The sequence below is a fragment of the Schistocerca piceifrons genome, chromosome 3 (genome assembly GCF_021461385.2).
Source record: "Schistocerca piceifrons isolate TAMUIC-IGC-003096 chromosome 3, iqSchPice1.1, whole genome shotgun sequence".
Lineage (NCBI taxonomy): Eukaryota > Metazoa > Arthropoda > Insecta > Orthoptera > Acrididae > Schistocerca > Schistocerca piceifrons.
The window spans coordinates 287506679-287528873 of NC_060140.1; the positions used below are offsets into that span (position 1 = coordinate 287506679).

Below are 22195 nucleotides of genomic sequence, written 5' to 3' on the forward strand. Positions count from 1 at the left end.
TCCTCTGCTCATTTGTTAATTTTACTATACATGATATGTCAACAGTAAATTAAATCCCCCTCAAAATAACTTCATATATAGGAGCATGAATGAGTGTAGAGAAAGCAAAATACCAACTCTTTTTTCCATTATGAGATTAGTCATTGTAAGGGGATTTAATGCTCACATGACATCTACATCCATGCTCTACAAATCACTGTGAATTGCATGATAGTGGGTACTTACCATTGTAAATAAATACTTTTTGTGCTTTTTAATGTTATCTGACTGACAGGACAGTGTCTCACTTTATTGAAAGATGCCCCCTTTTGAAACCTGGAAAGTGTCATATATGCCTGAATAGTTTCTGTAGAGCTGTTCTCACTATACAGGGTGTTTCACAATTCATGTTACATACTTCTAGAGGTTGTAGACAGGACTTATAAATCAAATTTTATGTAAGAACCCAAGTCCATAAATGGCTCATTTCCATGTTGCAAGGAAAACAAGGACTACTCAATCATGTGTTAGATCTTTCATATGCAGTTCGCCTGTTGTGGTAGCCCACCCTCATTCATGAATGGTATGATGACATGATGTGACATGATGTCCTGTGTTTCCATCTGCCTTTTTTTCAAGATTTGTGGTGATGGGTGAATTGACATTATAGCAACTAGTACTGCAGTAACAGTATGCATGAGTACATGTTCACAGAGTGCACCAATATGATGTTAATTTGGAATGAAGCTTTCCATAATGGAAGAGAAGTTCAAGGTCTGTATGATGAGTACTTTCCAAATTGTGTGACTCTGTCTCATCCCATGTTTGCCAGAGTTGAACAACAGCTGTGAGAAAGAGGGAAATTCAAAAATGATAGAGCAAACTACGGTGCTCCAAGAAGGCAGTGCACTGTCATATTGGAAGAGGAATTGCTTCATCAAGTTGAAGAGAATACATCGAGTACTCAAGCCTTTGCATGTGACTTGCATGTGTCTCACTCATCTGTCTAGTGTGTTCTGTCCTTGGTTTTTACACCATTGTGTGGATTTTCCTCAGTGTCCAAGGTAAATTTTGTTCACCAAGGAAGCACATTTCGACTGGGAAGGTATTTTGAATGCTCAAAATTGACACAGTTTAGATCAAGAAAACCTCAAAGCCATGTTTGCATGAAGATTTCAGCATACCTTTGACATCAATGTCTGGCCAACTATGTGCACATAATAGGTGCCAGGTACTTGATATTCCTGCAACAAGTGCTGGCTGACATTGGACATTTGGCATGAATTATGGTTCCAGCAAGATGACACGACAGTACCACTTAATATGAACACAGCTCTATGCTGATGCATTAACATTCATTTGCCATGATTGGAAGCTGAAGAAGGATGAACAATTGTCTGTCCTATCCGAACGGCATACTTGGCATAGTTTGGATATGAAACCATACTAGAAATATTGGAGCCTGCAAGTAATCATTATTAAGAGCTAAATATGACTGTATTTGCTGTGGATAAAAAGTAAATAGACAACAGGAAGTGGCAGTAAGCAAAATAAGACAATGCTCTAGTCTTCAAGCCAACACACACACACACACACACACACACACACACACACATGTCTATGTAACTATAAGTTAAAAATAAGTTAGTCATAAGCTAACAATTAAACTTCATTTTTTCCCTGCTTCTCATATCTGAGACACAGTGATGTAGTATGGTACATAAAACTTGCTTTCTGACCTTCAGTTGTACAGGGGAAGGCAAAATATTCATGTAATACATCAGTCAGACGAAAGAAGTCACTTATTAGTCCCAGATGTATACATGCATGCTAGGTGTTTTACACAGCATGTAGTTCACAGTAGTGCTTTAACCTTGTGAAAAGACAGTAGTTTATCAGTCAGCCTCACAGATGCTTTAAACCCTATATCAACAAAGTAGATTAGGTAATGGAGCACTACCTGCTCGTCAACTGCTGACTTATCATTGAAATTTATTAATATTTCTGCTGTTTAAAGATTACGCAATGTAGTATATCTTGTTGAGGCTCTTGGATGCTGTGTTGGATGGTTATGTTAAATCTTCAAGTTATATTGATGGAACAGCTGTGCATAATGATTTTTTTACTGTCAATATCATTGCCATAGCGCTTAGAATGGAACATTCATCTGAGAGGCAGATATTTTTGTTTTGCTAGAGGTGTTGAAAATAGCCCTATGGTTCTAGTTGGTCACGAGACTTATTCGGTACTTTTTTCATGGTGCAGTGAAGGTCACATGCTTCTTTGTATCAATTCACCATTGAAAACTTGCCTTCATTTCAGACAGGTGGATGTTCCAGGTAAGGGGTTAAGATGGCAAGCTGATGATCGGTTGAAATGATGCAAAATCTTAAGACTGCCACCCTTGACAATACCCAGGAGCCTTGGAAACCTTTATCAATATTTACTGAAATAGATTATACCTGTCAAACAATAGCACAGCTTTTTGTATCTATTTTCTTCTTTTACAATTTCTTTAGAGAGCTACATCACCATCTACAAGAAGTATTTCACAATTGGAAGCGTATGCCAATAGGAGCCATGCAGATTCATTACTTCAAGATGGAGTGAAGTGTCCTAATAAACCAGCACTTCTCAGGAAGCCAGTTAATTTCAGACCTAATGCAAGTGCACTGCGTGACAAAGTATCTCATCTAAAGTCGCAAGATAAACAGTAAGAGAACATTTATGATATATTAATTTTTTTTCTTTCATTTGATTTAAATTCTGTTTATTGATCAAGGCTATCCTACTTTAATGAAACACTATAAATTTTTGCTAAACATGACAGTATTTGAAGTAAAAAAAATTAAAGAGACCTTTTTAAATATAATTGTGCCCATAATATTTGTCATTCTGTTGTCAGACAAAAGGCATAACAGAAAGGTGGGCCTATGTTAAGAAATTGTGTATCTTCAGAAGAAAACTATATTTGCGATGCTATAATGTGATAATTTATTTTCTCAAATCCATTGGTTTAATGGCCCTTTTTCCACTCCTTGATTGTGTACTTGAATATTTTTCTTCAGTTCTGTAAAAAATAGATTTGTGATGTTGGAAAAGAGATTAACAAGAAAAGGAAAGACCAAAAAAGTTATCACTAATTACTAATTCTTATTTAACCAAGTATATTGATAGGTTTTGTATAGATCTAAATTTTGTAACAGGAACAGCAGCATGGACGGGATAGATTGCTACTCGTCACATGGAGGAGACACTGAATCAAAGACAGGCACAAGGAGAAAGAATGCAAATATTGCACTGGAAGACAAAATGGTATACCATGAAGGAATTAGCTGAATGGGTTGGAAATCTGTAAATGTGACATACATGTACAAACAAACAAATGGTTATAATTTCAGAAAAGTTGGATGATTTATTCAAGAGAATGAACTTCACAAACTGGGCAAGTCAATAATGTGTTGGTCCACCTCTGGTCCATATGCAAGCAGTTACTTATCTTGTCATTGATTGATAGAGTTTGTGGATGTCCTCCTGAGGGATAGTGTGCTAAATTCTGTCCAACTGGCATGTTAGAGTGTCAGAATCATGAGCAAGTTGAATGGCTGAATTCTGCCCAGCTGGCATGTTAAGAGTGTCAAAATCCTGAGCTAGTGGAGGGCCCTGCCCATAATGCTACAAACATTGTCAATTTGGGAGAGATCTGAGGACCTTCCTGGCCAAGATAGGATTTGGCAAGCATGAAGACAAGCAACAGAACTCTCTCTGTGTGTGGGCAGTCATTATCTTGTGGAAATGCAAGCCCAGGATGGCTTGCCATGAAGGGTAACAAACTAGGGCATAGAATATTGCAGATGTACTGCTGTGCTGTAAGAGTGCTGCAGATGACAACAAAAGGTTTATTGGTATGAAAAGATGTGGTGTCACCGCCAGACACCACACTTGCTAGGTGGTAGATTAAATCGGCCGCGGTCCATTTAGTACATGTCGGGCCCGCGTGTCGCCACTGTGTAATCGCAGACCTAGCGCCACCACAAGGCAGGTCTCGTGATACGAACAAGCACTCGCCCCAGCTAGCGACTAGATGTACGAAGCCTTTCTCTCTCATTAGCCGAGAGACAGAATAGCCTTCAGCTAAGTTAATGGCTACGAACTAGCAAGGCGCCATTAGCCTTACAGTGATTGTAATTAAAGTCTCCTGTGTATCGTCAAGAGCGATGTACCACAATGATTGATTAAAGATAAGTATTAATCCAGCTACGTACTTTTCTTCATAGCATTAATTACGTAGCCTGTTCCAATACTTCACGCCCGTCTGCGTTCGTCTAGCGTGCATTTTCAGCCATCTCGATCTACAAGGTGTTGGCCCAGCTGCCGACACATCAAAAGAAATGGCACTTCAGAAGATCACTCAGGGGTATTGGGCTGTATAGTGGGTGAAAGTCAGGTTGGTATCCCGCTGCTGTCTGGGGCATCTCCAGACATGTTTTCAGCCTGAAATGTCATTGCCTGGAGTAAAATTGTCTTCAGTGATGAATTCCACTTTCAACTGAGCCCTGATGTCCAACAAAGACATATCTGAAGATGACCCAGACAGTGGTGGGATATCAGTCTGACTGTTGCTTGCCATATGACCCAACAACCAGGAGTGATGATGTGGGGTGCCATTTATTTTCTTGCCAGGATGCCTTTGGTTGTCATCCACGACACCCTTAGAGCACAGTGGTACATTGTGGTTTCTATGCCCTGTTTTGTTGTTCTTCATAGGAAACCATCCTGGACTTCCATTTAAGGAAGATAATGCCCTTCCATACACAGAGAGGGTTTCTACTGCTTGTCTTCATGCTTGGCATAATTTACCTTGGCCCACAAGGTATCCAAATTTCTTCCCAATTGATAACATTTGGAGTGTTATGGGCAAGGCCATCCGACCATCTTGGGACGTGGACAATCTAACATGCCAATTGGACCAAATTTGCCATGAGATCCCTCAAGAGAACATCCAGGAACTCTATCAATGACAAGGTCATCTATCAATGACAAGGTCATTAACTGCTTGTATATGGGCCAGAGGTGGACCAAAGTGTTATTGGCTTGCTCAATTTGTGAAGTTCTTTCTCTGGAATATATCATCCAATTTTTCTGAAATTGTAATCATTTGTTTGTACACATACAACAAATCTACTGATTTATGTCCCATTCAGATAATTCCCTGGTGGTGCATCAGTTTTTTTGGTCTTAGAGCTTATTTTCAGCATTTGTACAACGTCATTTTTCCAGACGTAGAAAACTCACACACATTTTTACAAGAACAACTCACATACACATAGTCACTATCATCTCTGGATGCTAAGGCCTGAATGCATCTGTATGCTACATAAGCAGCAATCAACAAGTGAGATGGTACAGTGGTTAACTCACTGGATTCACATTTGGGAAGGCAATAGTGCAAATTCCATGTCCAACCATCCTGATTTAGGTTTCCCATGATTTCCCTAAACCAGTTCAGGGAAATGGTGGGATCATTCCTCTGAAAGGGCACAACTGATTTCCTTCACCCTTAAGAAACAATCCAAGTTTGTGCTCTGCCCCCCAATGGCCTCGATGTTGATGGAACTTTAAACTATAATATTCTTTCTTCTTCTTGAACAGCAGTGTAGGGGGGTGGGTTTTGGGGATAAGGAAGAGGTGTGGGGCAGGGAGGGAGAGGGTAAAGAGGGTAAGGTTGAGAGAAGATGCTAGTGCTGCCTGTGGGAGTGTGCGGTAACATGTCGGAGATAGGATAGAGTCATTAGGCGCAGCATCAGGAGCAGGAGACTTGAGCCTTTTTTTTTTTTTTTTTAGGGGGAATTGGGGAGGAAGGGAGAGGTGAAAAGAAAGAAAGGAAAAGGGCTATATTTGTGCATTGTTGGAATAAAAGTCATGTGTAGCACTGAAATGGGAGCAGGGAAGGTGATAGGCAGGTGGAATACACTGACTAGCAAAGATAGAGGCCAGAGGGAATTTTGCAAATGATGAACATGTTGTAAGGACAATTTCATCTGTGCATTTCAGAAAATTTGGGGAAGAAACCAGGTGGCAAGGCTGTGAAATAACGATTAAAGTGAAGCATGTCATATTGAGTGCCATGTTTTGCAACTGTGTGGACTGTCTGTCTCTTGATCACAGTTTGGCGGTGGCCATTCATGCAAAAAGTCAGCTTGTTAGCACCCATGCCCATGTTGAAAGTGGAACAGTGGTTGCAGCTAAGTTAGTAGGTCACATGGCTACTTTCACAGGTGGCCCTGCCTTTGATGGAGTAGGAGACACCTGTAACAGAACTGGAGTAGATGGTAGTGGGAAGATGTATAGGACAGGTTTTGCATCTAGGCCTCCCACAGGGATACGAGTAATTAGGAAAGTGATTAGGAGCAGGAGTGGAGTGGGGATGAGCATGGATATTACATGGGTTGTGTGTGCGGGGAATACCACTGTGGGAAGGGTGGGATGGATAGCGGGGAGGATAATTCTCATTTCAGGTGTGAAGAGAAATAGTCGAAACTCTGCTGGAGAAGGAGAGTCAGCTACTCCAATCTTGGATGCTACTGAGTCATGAGGGGAGAGCTCCTTTGTTGCTGGACAGAGGGTGTGTGGGGGTGGTAGGTGACTGGTGAGATAGTACATGAGAGCTCTGTTTCTGGACAAATTTTGGAGGCTAATTTCAGGCTTTGAAGGCTGCAGCAAGACCCTTGGTGCATTTGGAGAGGGACTGCTCATCACTGCAGATGCAATGACCATGGGTGGCTAGGGTATATGGAAGGGACTTCGTTGTTTGGAATGAGTGACAGTTCAAACTGAGATATTGTATGTGGTTGGTAGGTTTGATGTGGATGGAGGTGCTTATGTAGCCATCCTTGAGATGGAGGTTGATATTGAGGAAAGTGGCTTAGTGGGCTGAGGAGGACCAGATGAAGTGAATGGGGGAGAAGGTGTTGAGGTTCTGGAGGAATGTGGAAAGGGTGTCCTTGGAGAGAGTGTCCTCACTCTTGATCTGGTACATGAAGATGTCATCAATGAATCTGAACCAGGTGAAGGGGTTTGGGATTCTTGGCAGTTAGGAAGGATACTGTAGATGGCCCATGAATAGTTTAGCATAGGAAGGTCTCATATGGGTGCTAATTGCTATAACACAATTTCCTTACTGTTACAGGGGTGAATCAAATATAAACTGGAATTTTTGTTTTATGCCATTGTTGTAAATGGTGAGCAGTGAAATCTCTTAGCATTGTTTCTTTCATTTTCAATGAATGTTCTTCATACCTAGAAAGTTGTTCTACCATTTATTTAGTCAGAATTGCAATGTGAGAGCAAGAGGTGCTGTCAACTGCTGCACAACACGTTATAATCAAGTTTCTTACGACAGAGGGCATAAAGCCATCTGAAATGTTGAAAAGACCTGCAACACAGTTCAGCAACAGCACCCTGAGAAAGACTCAAGTGTACACATGGCACAAACAGGTCAAGAAACAGATGAAAATACAGCTCACCAATGCTCAAGAAGCAGTATGATTTAGGAGAATATTCACATTATTAACCAGATTACTGAAGATGATTGCCAAGTAACAGTTGCCAAAATTAGCATTCAGGTTAAATAATCCATAGTAGTGCTCAAGTGATCATTACTAACATCCTCAGATTTTTGAAATTTCCCGCAAGGTGGGTGCCGTGTCTTCTCACTGCAGAGCTCAAATTTAATTTTATCAAGGTGTCAAAAGCTACTGACACTATCAAACTGAAGGGGAACATTTTTTGCACCTGTGATGAAATGTGAGTGCACCACTACACCCTGGAATCGAAAAAAAAAAACAGCATGTAATTGCACAAAAATGACGAATCTGCCCCCGGCAAAGCCAAAGACTCTCTCTCCACAGGCAAGGTTCTTGCAATAGTCTTTTATTTTAATTTTAAAGGAGTTCTTCTCATCAGTTTTATCCATGAATGTTGGATTGCAAATGATGTATACTATTTCCAACTTTTGGACCAAACAAAACATGCATATAATCAGAAATGGTGTGCATTTCCAATCCAAGATGTGCTCATGCTCCATGATAACACTCGAACCCACATAGCTGCCTGAACTCAACAAAAAATTCAGGAGTTGTTCTGGGTCACACTAGAACATCCTCCCTACAGTCTGGATTTATAACCATGCAATTTCCATTTGTTTGGACCACTAAAGGAAGCAGTTGGAGGATATTGATTTGATATTGATGATGTTGTCAAAGTGTTCATGCACAACTTGCTGATGTCACAGACACATTCATTTTACTGAAATGGCATCATGACACTGCCTGTTCACTGGGAAGAATGTGTTTTCCATTGAGGAGACTTGATAGAAAAATAAGTTTTTCTGAAGCTTAAATAAACTTACACAAAAAATTCCAGTTTGTATGTGATTCACCCTCATACCCCTCCTTGGAAGGCATCACCTACAAATAAATCTGTGATATGGCTATGGGCACCAACATGACACTACTGTATGCTAAACAATTCATGGGCCATCTAGAGTATCGTTCCTAACTGCCAGAATCCCAAACCCCCTCACCTAACTTGTTCCCCCACCCCTACCCTCTATCCCTCCCCCTCCCTGCTCCATGCCTCTTCTGTATCCCCACTACCCACCCCAACAAAGATCACTGCTCACCTCGAATGCAGTAGCAATCAAACATTAATGCCTGGAGACAACAGTGGCCACATGTGTGTGAGATGTGGTTCTGTAAATATATTTGAGTTTTGTTGTCTACATCTAATGAAAGACTTAGACCAAGAGCTGAATAATATCTGACAGTCATGTACATGCTGTCTGTCCACCACTCATGCCTGCTCTATGTGGTGAGTGGTAATCTGTCCATGTCATTGTATCCCTGATTTCCACTGTTTGTTTATTGTGAAGGTCAGCTGTCAGTTCCTGCACCATTAGGCAAATCTCTGCACATCTTCTTGTGTTTCACTTCAGTTTTTAGTGTTGTAATTTTCCTGTATAGAATAGCATCAACTCATGAACAGTTCCAATTTCATCCATGAGGTGCATTTATATATAGGGTGTTGCAAACCAACTCTGCCATCAGTAAGAACTATGCTAATTTTGACATGACAAGAAAATTGTTCAGACCAAGTTTATTTGGTTCCCAAAGTTGTACACTACCTAAAATCACTTGAATGACATGATCTAAAATACAGCTGTCTCTAGTATTTTTTTAATTGGACTATTATAAATATTTGCAGTAGAAAGCGGGGCTGTGTGAGACAAATTCAGTGATATATCACTTTTGCAGACCTGTCAAGACATTGTGGAGTAAAAATTAATTAAATGTGGCAATTTTTGTAACAGTAATAGATTTCTCAATATTTATCTTCCTGGTTTCAGCAATAGTAAACCCAAGAATTTTCCTGCCAGAGATGTCCAGCCCAGTGACACAACTTCTAGTTCCTCAAGCAGTGATTCAGTGTCACAGAACGTGGCTCCAGGAAATAAGCAAGAGCAAACTGTTCAGGTGAGAGAGAGAGAGAGAGAGAGAGAGAGAGAGAGAGAGAGAGAGAGAGAGAGAGAGAGAAGGGGGGGTGGGGAGGGGGTGGGGGGGGTGGGGGGGTTGGGGTGGGAAGGAACTACTTACGTGCAGATTGGAAACTAATAAAACTCATTGGAATACATAAGCACAAACAGGAAAATGAACATTGGAACTTCCTTACAAAATATTTTTCTGTCTTTGAGTATTTAACAGCAATTTATGAAGGTCACGACACGCACACACACACACACACACACACACACACACACACACACACACACACACACACACACCTGTGGAGTGTTCCTGACAATTCATACACTCCTGGAAATGGAAAAAAGAACACATTGACACCGGTGTGTCAGACCCACCATACTTGCTCCGGACACTGCGAGAGGGCTGTACAAGCAATGATCACACGCACGGCACAGCGGACACACCAGGAACCGCGGTGTTTGCCGTCGAATGGTGCTAGCTGCGCAGCATTTGTGCACCGCCGCCGTCAGTGTCAGCCAGTTTGCCGTGGCATACGGAGCTCCATCGCAGTCTTTAACACTGGTAGCATGCCGCGACAGCATGGACGTGAACTGTATGTGCAGTTGACGGACTTTGAGCGAGGGCGTATAGTGGGCATGCGGGAGGCCGGGTGGACGTACCGCCGAATTGCTCAACACGTGGGGCGTGAGGTCTCCACAGTACATCGATGTTGTCGCCAGTGGTCGGCGGAAGGTGCACGTGCCCGTCGACCTGGGACCGGACCGCAGCGACGCACGGATGCACGCCAAGACCGTAGGATCCTACGCAGTGCCGTAGGGGACCGCACCGCCACTTCCCAGCAAATTAGGGACACTGTTGCTCCTGGGGTATCGGCGAGGACCATTCGCAACCGTCTCCATGAAGCTGGGCTACGGTCCCGCACACCGTTAGGCCGTCTTCTGCTCACGCCCCAACATCGTGCAGCCCGCCTCCAGTGGTGTCGCGACAGGCGTGAATGGAGGGACGAATGGAGACGTGTCGTCTTCAGCGATGAGAGTCGCTTCTGCCTTGGTGCCAATGATGGTCGTATGCATGTTTGGCGCCGTGCAGGTGAGCGCCACAATCAGGACTGCATACGACCGAGGCACACAGGGCCAACACCCGGCATCATGGTGTGGGGAGCGATCTCCTACACTGGCCGTACACCACTGGTGATCGTCGAGGGGACACTGAATAGTGCACGGTACATCCAAACCGTCATCGAACCCATCGTTCTACCATTCCTAGACCGGCAAGGGAACTTGCTGTTCCAACAGGACAATGCACGTCCGCATGTATGCCGTGCCACCCAACGTGCTCTAGAAGGTGTAAGTCAACTACCCTGGCCAGCAAGATCTTCGGATCTGTCCTCCATTGAGCATGTTTGGGACTGGATGAAGCGTCGTCTCACGCGGTCTGCACGTCCAGCACGAACACTGGTCCAACTGAGGCGCCAGGTGGAAATGGCATGGCAAGCCGTTCCACAGGACTACATCCAGCATCTCTACGATCGTCTCCATGGGAGAATAGCAGCCTGCATTGCTGCGAAAGGTGGATATACACTGTACTAGTGCCGACATTGTGCATGCTCTGTTGCCTGTGTCTATGTGCCTGTGGTTCTGTCAGTGTGATCATGTGATGTATCTGACCCCAGGAATGTGTCAATAAAGTTTCCCCTTCCTGGGACAATGAATTCACGGTGTTCTTATTTCAATTTCCAGGAGTGTAGATTGTCTTGTAGAATTGAAAATTCACCTGCTGAGCGTTTTTGGTCAGTAATTTTCAATGTTTTTCAGATCAGCACCTCTTGCTGTGCAGTCCTCTACTTACTCTCAAAGATTTTTTGAACTTCATTTGAAGACCTTTTCTTTCACAGTGGTAGTTGTCCACTTGTAGGTGAAGGAATGCATCTGAATTTAAAGTATTGATAAGCATATTGATGGCACATTTTTCTCAGATATTTTGAGAAAATATGCTTTCAAAACACACTGATTATGCCTCTGACTAGACACCACAGGATTTCATTATTCACCACTGACTATAGACGCAACTCACCATAATGAACACTCAACTTCAGCAGTCTCAGTACTGATGCTTTTCTGGTGCTGTGGTAGTCCCTTTCTAAGTCTGTTCACACATTTCCCTTGGCCAAGCTTTGCCCAAGTCTGAGATCTCCAGCAAACTATACTTACCAACACTACAGGGGCTTGTGGATATTAAAGTATTAATTGCAGTTCAAAACGCATTTATTTTTATTTTTTAAAAGTTTTTGTTATCTCATTTTTAAAATAACTGCTAATCAAAATATCAGTTTATAGACTCATATTGGATTGAGCTGACCTGCACTGCTGTAACAATATTTAGGAAAGTAAATTCACACACATTTTTTTCCTCTCTTGATAACTAAAAGAACAATCATCAAAGGAAACACAAAACACTCACCCTGGACACACTAACCACCCTCATTTTCCTCTCAACTCCCCCTGCAGCCTCTCTTGCATTCCATTGCCTTCTTGAGAAGTGTAAATGTCCCCAATGGGGCAAGAACACCCAGGCTGAAAACCAGTGCTAAAGGTGAACAAACAGATGCACTTGGTTAGACAGTAGGTTCCTGTATCATTTACAAGTGACAGATAGGATTCAAGGGGTAATCATAAAATTTTGATTATCACCTCAAGAAAATAAGTTAAAGTAATTAATTTAGTGTTTATCTCCAGGTACATGTCTGCAGTCATGATACTCATTGAAATCCCTGCACCACAGTAACATAGCTTGCTAGTAGAAGAACCTGAAGAAAATGATGCAGACCCTCTGCCTTTTCAGTGGTGTGTTCTATTTCATTTTGTCTCCTCTTACAGGGTCTGTGGTATTGGGGTGTGGGGATTTCAATCTGTAACAGGACTGCAGACTTAACTGAAAACAAACAAAAAATTGAGTTTGTAACTTTACTTTTTTCTAGTGATAGTTAAAACTTCATTACTGCCCTCATATCAGGGACCTTTCATCAATCTATGTAAATATCTCCCAAATGAGAGTATCTCACCACCCACGTGAATGAGGCCTCATGCCCTATCATTGGCATGAACCAATAAGTACTATGACTCATGAATTTGGGTCACCTTTCTGAATGCTTTGAGCATCTAGCAACAGGGGTCCTGCAGCTCTTCTAATCTCTATGCCTGTGATGTAGTGAACAGAGATCGATGTTTTGAGTAGTGGCTTCTGTATCTCATAATGAGGCTGGTTGTTATGGCCACTCACTTGTATTAGTACTGAACTGGTTAGTCACTTGCTGCATTGTGGACCAACTGTCTGATGTTACACTATTCCATAGTCAGTGACAACTGCTGTCTTCAGCATTTTGACTTCTTTGATTTTTGAAGCACCCATCATATGAGCACCAATAATTTGTTTGCCCATGTTTGAATTGAAAGGGTTCCTACAGTATCTGAACTCAGTATGTTTCAACATAACACTCACTACAGAACTTGAAAAGGTGGGGAAACTGCCAGTTTTGAATGTGTTGGTTGGGAGGAAAAGTGATGAGCATTAAAGCATAATGTTTACCATAAAACTATTCACATGAAACTATATGCACAAGCAGTCCATTGACACTGTCCTATACAGTAGATTGGTGTTTGGGTGTTTGCAAACCAGTGGCACATAAGACTTAAAATTTGATGCCCAAATTAGAGCCTCTGGAAATTATATTCACCAGCAATGGGTTTACCATGCAGTAAATTCATTGTACTCTCTGACATACACTAATACTCGACCAAGGAGGAGGCAGACAAACTACAAGCAACTATCTTTCTTCCATGTACTGGTGCTGTTTTGTGTAGAATTGTATTCATCATGGAGAAGCAACAAATGTGAACTATATTCTGCCCACTCACCAAAATTAAATTTTTCTTGGTCAGTATGTAGGCATCTGTAAATCAAGGCTGAATCAGAAGTCTTGCCAATGTGCTCTGTTATGCATCAGCCAAATTATCAGAATTATGGAAAATGCGGTACTGAACACCGGTGGCACAAATATTTGGAACAGCCTGGCAAGCCAACAGTTGCAGAACACTGATTACTGGATGGAAACTCCATAGATTTACACCAAATATGTATGGTGGTCTGGAACCCTAACTTATGGGACTTAATTATGAAAGAAGTAATTGAAACTGAAGCAGAAAGCTGAGTGCAGTATTGGGATGTGAACCTCGAACAAAATGCCACTGGTGGTGGGGTATGCCCACAGGTCTAAAGTGAGACCACACCAGTCTACTGGCATCAGTCCATGAGCTCACCTAATAATTAAAATTCAGCCTATGGTCTAAATATTGTGCATGTCTGCCACAACACTCAGGCAAAATTTTTGGTGTATCATATACTCTGGGAAAGCAACTGAGAAATTACATACGTAAAAGATGGTTCTTGGTGGAAATTTTAAGATAATGGAAAACCACACATGGGACATTAAAGAACAGGAGAAATGGTGGCTTACACAAACATACTGGAAAGATTAGAGGAACAATACAGGAACAGAGCTTTACATTCTGTAGACTCTTTTGAGAATGGACCTGCACATGTTAAGCAAAATTATTTGCCCTGTACGTTATTAGATTGAAAATGATTGGCAAATGGTTACAGGAGGTCAAGAAAGAGAGAAGAGATTGGTATTATGTCAGAGATAATATGTGATGAAAGTGAGTACAGGAGCTATATGAAAACCATCAGTACTTTCCAGTAGAATCTACCTGGAAGTAGAACTGAAGTTTTACTAATCAAGGAGCAAAGGAATGCGAGTGAAAAAAGTAGAAGTCCTATGAAGAGAAAAAGATTTTTGTAAGAATGCATTAAATTCCACTCAGGCCTTAGTTGAGAAAAATTGGGAGAAAAAGGAAATAATAAGTTGTAATGCTGTATATCACTTCAGTTAAAACTGTGTGTTGAGAGGCCATGGTTGATATATAATACTATTTTCTGATGTTTTGTCTTTGGCTCTGTGAGACATGTTAGGAGGGAGAACAGTAGATGTCAGGGAATAGTTTTATTTAACAATCATGACGTCTGAGCCTGGAAGGAAACAGCAACTGTTGAAGCCCGCATTGTATGACTAAGTAACACTATTAAGTGTGATATGTTCATTCATATAATCTGGTATGCAACATCTACTTCCAAAATGAAGAACAATGCACAAAATTATGTGATCTTGTACTGATGAATTACAACATAAACAATATATTATTTGGTGACTCAGCACTTTTCACGAATCTGAAACTATATACATTCCACTAGGGCTTCCCATTACAATATTTTAGATACAACTGGAGTACTTTTGAGCTATCAGCTGTAACTATGGATAAATAAATGTAGAACAGTACATTTTGTAGCCCATTGACACTAAGCTTGAAAAGTATTTTATGTTCTAAAAACATTTTACAAGTCATGTGAATCTATGTTTCCTACCAGTGTATGCGGTTCATATGAGGAGCTATCCAAAATTTTCAAGACTGGTGCTGCCATTTGTTGAAAACCTTACCTTTGGACTAATGGTCACCATCACCCTCAAAGTAGTTCCCATCCGCATGTACACAACGGTCCCATCGCTTCTGCCACTGGTCGAACGTTTTCTGGAAGTCCTGTTCTTTGAGGGTGTGCTACATGAATCCTCTCTAGAATGTCAAACCAACGACCTATCAACTTGAGTTTCAGTTTTGGGAATAGCACGAAGTCGCAAGGTGCCAAATCTAGCTAGTATGGTGGGTGAGGTACAACGGCCATGTTTTTTGCCCAAAAAGTCCTGGTGAGCAAGGGCGTGTGACTGGGCACGTTGTCGTGATGCAGCAGCCAGTTCCCTTGATGTGAAAGTTCGGCTAATTGTTGCCGCACATTTTCATGGAGCCGTCACAAAATGTCACAGTAGTACTTGGAATTCACTGTTTGGTTGGTTGGATGAATTCTTTGTGCACATTTCCCATGGTATCAAAGAAAACGATGAATATGCTCTTCACTTTGCTCTTCACCTTGCTCTTCACCTGTCTTGCCTTTTTGGGCCTTCGGGAGTCTGGGCTCTTTCACTGGGACGATTGTTGCTTTGTCTGTGGGTCACTTGTTGAATCATTGCAAGGGTCTCTATAGCACTTTTCCTGAGATTCACACAGAATTTGATACACATGCGCTGTTCTGTTCGCGGATCCATCATAAAATTGCCTCACACCAAACCCAGGGTATTGCGGAAATCACTGTGGACATGCAACACGTACTCCCAGCTGTATGCCATTCCGCTCACTGGCTCATCAGATATGCAGCTCTCACCACCTAGCGGTGCAAAGATCTACTACTCCTACTTTCCAGATAGCAGCACCAGTCCTGAAAAGTTTGGATTCCACCTCATACAGTCATGATGGAATCTTCATTTGTAGCATAATAGTCAGGTATATAATTACAGAAAATCATTCAAACTGCATCACTGTGACTGAAAGCTGTTCTCAACTTGAAGGTTACTTTGGACACCAGAATGCTTTACTAGAGATGGTCCTGTTTAAAGTGGTATGCCCTCATCTCCCTCTGACGTTTGAATTGATTTACCCTGCCAGCTACGAGGGGACGACAATTTAATATGGACTCCCAACCACAGCACAGACTGGTGTATCTGATGTTAACAAATCCTTGCCAGAGATGAAAGAAGCAACAAGTGAGAAGGAAAATTTTAGGACCAACTTTGGATTGAGCCCCAGACATTTGGATTCTTAGTCTGGCACTCATAAAGCCACTAAGCCAAACTGCTGTGACTATATCATGTTGGGCACTTTAAAAAAATTGCTGAGAATATTTTCAATGTAGTAACAGAATTAACTGATATTAAGAAGCCACAGGTGTGACTTTTAGTTTGCTTTAGTGGTCAATCCGGAAGGTACCAACATTGGTTATTAGGTCACACTTAACATGATCCCCTACATCTCTGGCTATATTGCAAGAGAGTTTGGCCTGTAACAGCTTTGCCTGAAGTGTGTTCTTTTTAGAAAGGGAGATGAAAATTAATAAAAAAAGACGTTGCTTTGAAAACTAATGCTAAATTGTCTGATACTGAAAAACCTGCTGTGTATATATTTATTAGGTGATCTGAGTAACATTAAATGAGATTTGTCATGGACAATGTGGTATGTATATGTATGCATAATATGTATTTGCATGACAGTGAAACACAGATGATAAACATTTTAGATAAGAAGAGAATATAAGCTTTTGAAATGTTGTGCATCAGGAGAATGCTGAAGATTAGATGGGTAGATCATTTACCTAATGGAGAAGGACTGAATAGAATTGGGGAGAAAAGAAATTTGTGGCACAACCTGAGTAAAAGAAGGGATTGGTTGGTAGGATACATTCTGAGACATCAAGATATCACTGATTTAGTACTGGAGGGATGTGTCGGGTTAAAAATTGTAAAGGGAGATCAAGGGATGAATACAGTAAGCAGATTCAAAATAATGTAGGTTGCAGTAGTTATTCAGAGATGAAGAGACTTGCACAGGATAGAGTAGCATGGGGAGTTGTATCAAACCAGATCTAAACAACAACATGGATTTGCACTACTCATGCTCATCCCATAAGCAGACCATAGTTGGGAGTAAAATATTGGGTGCGCGCACACACACACACACACACACACACACACACACACACACACACACACACACACACACACACCTGTGGACCAACATTTTGCTGGGTGGTCACACAATGCCGGGATTGCACCTCAGCAGGTGGGCTAGGGTAGGGGTTATGTTGGGTGGGATGGTACTTTGGGTGAGAGAGGTGGCAGGATCACAGGCTAGCCATGTGACACATGGGCATTGGAGCTGGTAAGCTGCAGTGCACAGTGACAATGGCAGTAATGTAGAGGCATGGATTGGGAGGGGATGACAGGACAGAGGAAGGGGAAACTGTTGGGGAGAGGTCATGGGGGCAGTGGGTTAGTGGAGATTGGGGCCAGGAGGATTACGTGAGCAAAGGATGTTTTGTAAGAATAACTCCTATCTGCGTAGTTCAGGAAAACTGGTGCTGGAGGGAAGGAATCACATAGTAGGGGTTGTGAAGCAGCAGTCATTGAACTTGAACATGTTGTGCTCAGCAGTATGTTGTGCCCCTGTGTGGTCAAATATGTTCTTGGCCACAGTTTGGCAGTGGCTATTCATTCTGGTGGACAGCTGGTTGGTGGTCATGCTCACATAAAATGCTATGTAGAAGCTGTAGCAGAGCTGGTGTATGACATACCTGATTCCCCATGTGACTCTGCCTCTGCTGAGACAGGGTAGGATAGGCCGGTGAGAGGACTGGAGTAGGATGGACAGGTGGATGGATCAGACAGCTCTTGTATCTGGGTCTTCCATAGGCATATGACCCTTCTGGCAAGGTGTTGGGAATGGGAGTGGTATAGGAATGGACTGGGATGTTCATGGTGGTTGGATGGGCAGTGGACTTCCAGTTTAAAAGGGGTGGGAAGGATCAAGAGTAGGAGCTCACTTATTTCCAGGCATGATAACAAATAATCACAGCCCTTGTGTTCAGTTGCTCCTGTTTGGAGTGCTACTGGGTGATAAAGGGACACTCCATTCAGGCACTTGATATTCATAATCCTGCCTACCTCATCAAGTAGTTTTTTATCACTCACCCAACATGTACAACATCCTGGTCTGTTCCTATGCCACTTCCTCTCCCAACCCATTGCCACAAGAGTCATCCCTATGGAAGACCCAAGAGCAAGACCTGCTCAATTCACCCAACTAGCACATCCCATTTCGGTTCTGTCACAGGTTACCCTATCCCATCAGAAGTAGAGCCACCTATAAAGGCAGCCATGTCATATACCAGCTCTGTTGCAATTTCTGTACATAACTGTATGTGGGTATGACCATCAACCAACTACCACCAGAATGAATTGCCAGAGCCAGACTATGGCCAAGAATGAAAAGGTAGAGAGAGAGAGAGAGAGAGAGAGAGAGAGAGAGAGAGAGAGAGAGAGAGAGAGTGAGTGTGTGTATGAAAGCTTTTTTGTGTGCCTGTGGATGACTCAGTGCTTCTGCAACTTGATAAGTAGTCTCCTTTACCTTTAAATTATATATTTCCTTCATTTTAACTCAGATGGTGCAATTAAAAAATGAAAAAGTTAATCCCAAGATGTGTTGAAACAGCACTAAGCACCTTTTTTCACATTTTGTAGGAGGCTGCGCCAGTAACTTTAGGAAACATGTCACAGTCTGAAGCAACTGGTGTCAGTAACCAAATGGATTCGCTTCCTCCAGATGGACTCAAATCACCTGAGAAATCACCTGCCTTGAGTTATCTGAAGGAAACAAAAGCTGATCAAGCAGATACAACGCACAAGAAAGAACTTCTTCCTAAACCACCAAGCCACCCGTAAGAAAATAATGTTTTAATATGTTTTTTAGTTTATCATCTTTCTGTGATCTCATCAGAAACTCTTTTTCATATCAAGAGTAATCTTCTCCTCAATAATCAGTCATCTTGTTGTCTTCTTGTTCAAACATGATTAAATATTAACACATGATCACCTTATTTTAATAAAGTTTTTTGTTTTCAGAGCATTTGAAGTAAATGTTGACCGTTTTTCTTGAATTGTATTAGCTTATAGTTGTATAATATAGTGGTATGAGATATATTAAGTGAAACTCAAGAAAACGTAAGTATAGGAAAACTTCAAAATTACAAGGAGACTGAATAAGTGGTTGGTTGGTTGGTTTTTGGGGGAAGAGACCAAACAGCGAGGTCATCGGTCTCATCGGATTAGGGAAGGAAGTCGGCCATGCCCTTTCAGGGGAACCATCCCGGCATTTGCCTGGAGCGATTTAGGGAAATCACGGAAAACCTAAATCAGGATGGCCGGACGCGGGATTGAACTGTCGTCCTCCCGAATGCGAGTCCAGTGTGCTAACCACTGCGCCACCTCGCTCGGTTGAATAAGTGGTCAGTACCAATTTGCAGAAGGTAAACTTCCAATATTGCCAATGAACAAACTTAAAAGTGAAAATGCTATTCCTAGCTTTTGAAACTATTAGTTTCTTCCTGAGGGAGAAAAGAGCGATACATTGGGGAAGGTTGGGAAAGAGTGACAGGTCGCTCAGAGCCCAGGTTGGTAGGAAACCATCTGTTGTGAGAATGAGGGAAGACAGAGATACTGAAGGAACAGAAGTGGAAGACTCTTGAAGATAGATGTAAACTATCCTGAGAAAGTCTGTTAACAAATTTTCAAGAACCAGCTTTAAATGATTACTCTAGCAATATACTACAACCCACCTACATATCACTCACATAGGGATTATGAGAATAAGATTAGAATAATTACTGCAAACACAGAGGCATCCAAACAATCTCTCTTTCTGTGCTCCATACGTGAATCGAACAGGAAGAAACCCTAATAATAGGTACAATGGGATGTACCACCCGCCATACACCTCTTGGTGGTTTGCAGAATATAGATGTAGATGTAAATGTAGAAAGATGAGGTGGGAGCTATCAGAGAGCATTAGGTCATAGATAGTATAACGGTAAGCACTGTACTAGCTTCAGGCCAGAGACAATATAAGGTCAGAGTGAAAAGTAAAGTTGGGTTAAGTGAAAGAGAAATGAGAAGGGGAATGATCAGTGCCATTAAGAGTTAAGTTGGAAACAGAAAAAGAGACGAGAAAGAAACCAAAGACAATGAGAGAGAGAGAGAGAGAGAGAAGTAAATATATATGATTGAGTGTGTTAATGGGAGTGCTGGAACTTTATTTCATCAAGGGAATGGTGGTTAAATTAAAAATATGCTGCAGTTGTAAACATTTGTTTATTCATTGCACAACTCATTTTAGAAGTTTATAACCCCATCATCAGATATCACCAAGTAATTTATTAAATTCATGGATGTGTGGCACTAGTCATCCAATAAAAAGATGCATTTTTACTACTGCAGTGGATTTTTAATTCAGTCAACATGATCCTCAGTTGCAGATGTTTTCAAAATCAGATTTTATCACCAAGTAAGACACTGGAGAGGCATTCTGTCTCCTCCCAATTTTACAATTCCCTTGAGTCAATTCTCCTTTTGATGCAATAATCACTCCTGTATTTAGTCTGAAGTTTTGAAATGTGGACTTTTAGCTAACAGTTTGATGTTCTCTCTTTCAATGAGAAGCTCATAGTTTTATTTGCGTAATTGGATACAAAAAAAGAACTGCTGGGGCCATGAGCTACGCGTGGACTGGCATTCTTACTAAATGTAGTCTGCCGTAGCAACTTTTAAATACCTGCCCTGGTGTGGAAGTGTGGGGTGCTGAAACTGCCACAGACTTGTATGATGTAATATGTGGGAAAGCAGCCACAGAAACAATGTTGATGTTTTACCATTGTGTATAAGCTGCAGATGTTGTCATCAGTGTTTTCCTTGCCTGATTAGTTTAGCCTAGGCTTCATTAATAATCACAGGCACCTTTACATCATTGTGAACTCTTTGTTCACAAATATAGTGCCTATTGCAGATCCTTACACAAAGCGGACGTAGGTGCATGAAACTTAAAGGTTGTCTTGTATTCAGAAATCCAGTGCATTGGTACTACTTTAAGAATATATTTGACATCTTCCTTCCAACCTGTCACTTGAAGCAGGTAGAATTCTCACTTTAATGTAACTGGGTAGATAAAATACACCCATCAAGCGACAGCAGGAGAACACACATATAAAATAGGTTTTAAATATGCAAGCTTTCGGATCCAGTGGCTCCTTTTTCTGGCAGAAGGGTTGAAGGGGAAAAGGGGTGAAGGGAAAGGACTGGAGAGATTTAGGAAAAGGGGTAGAATTCAGAAAAGTCACCCAGAATCCTCATATGGTATGAGAAGTCCGATAAGCCTCCCCTGACCTGGGGTTCTGGGTGACTATTTTGAACTTTAATCCTTTTCCTAAACCTCTCCAGTCCTTTTCCTCCATCCCTCTTTCTTCCACTTCAACCCTTATGTCACAATATGGACCTACTGACTCTAAAAGCTTGCATACCTTTTTTATCTGTGTGTTCTCCTGCCACAGCTTGGTGAGTAGATTTTTTATCTATCCAATTATATATATATAAAAAATATATGTAATATAAATATATAAAATAATATATATAAAATAATAATATATATAAAAACAAAGATGCTGTAACAAATTTCAAGCTTTTGCAACCCACGGTTGCTTCATCAGGAAAGAGGGAAGGGGAGGGAAAGACGAAAGGATGTGGGTTTTAAGGGAGAGGGTAAGGAGTCATTCCAATCCCGGGAGCGGTAAGACTTACCTTAGGGAGAAAAAAGGACAGGTATACACTTGCACACACACACATATCCATCCGCACACATACAGACACAAGCAGACATATGTAAATGCAGAGGTTGGGCAGAGATGTCAGTCGAGACGGAAGTACAGAGGCAAAGATGTTGTTGAATGACAGGTGAGGTACGATGGGCGGCAATTTGAAATTAGCGGAGGTTGAGGCCTGGTGGGTAACGGGAAGAGAGAATATATTGAAGGGCAAGTTCCCATCTCCGGAGTTCTGATAGGTTGGGGTCTGTTGGAAGTATCCAGATAAACCGGACGGTGTAACACTGTGCGAAGATGTGCTGGCCATG

The 22195-nt window shown here is 41.7% G+C and overlaps 1 protein-coding gene across 1 annotated transcript in view; it reads left to right on the forward strand.

Moving 5' to 3' along the window:
• The window catches only part of LOC124789733, a 451761-nt gene that overhangs the window by 304439 nt on the left and 125127 nt on the right, over nt 1–22195 (forward strand). The window contains exons 8-10 of the mRNA XM_047257185.1: nt 2499–2692; nt 9386–9512; nt 18760–18956. Of these exons, the coding sequence (XP_047113141.1) occupies nt 2499–2692; nt 9386–9512; nt 18760–18956 (518 nt within the window). The remainder of the gene's footprint in view (nt 1–2498; nt 2693–9385; nt 9513–18759; nt 18957–22195) is intronic.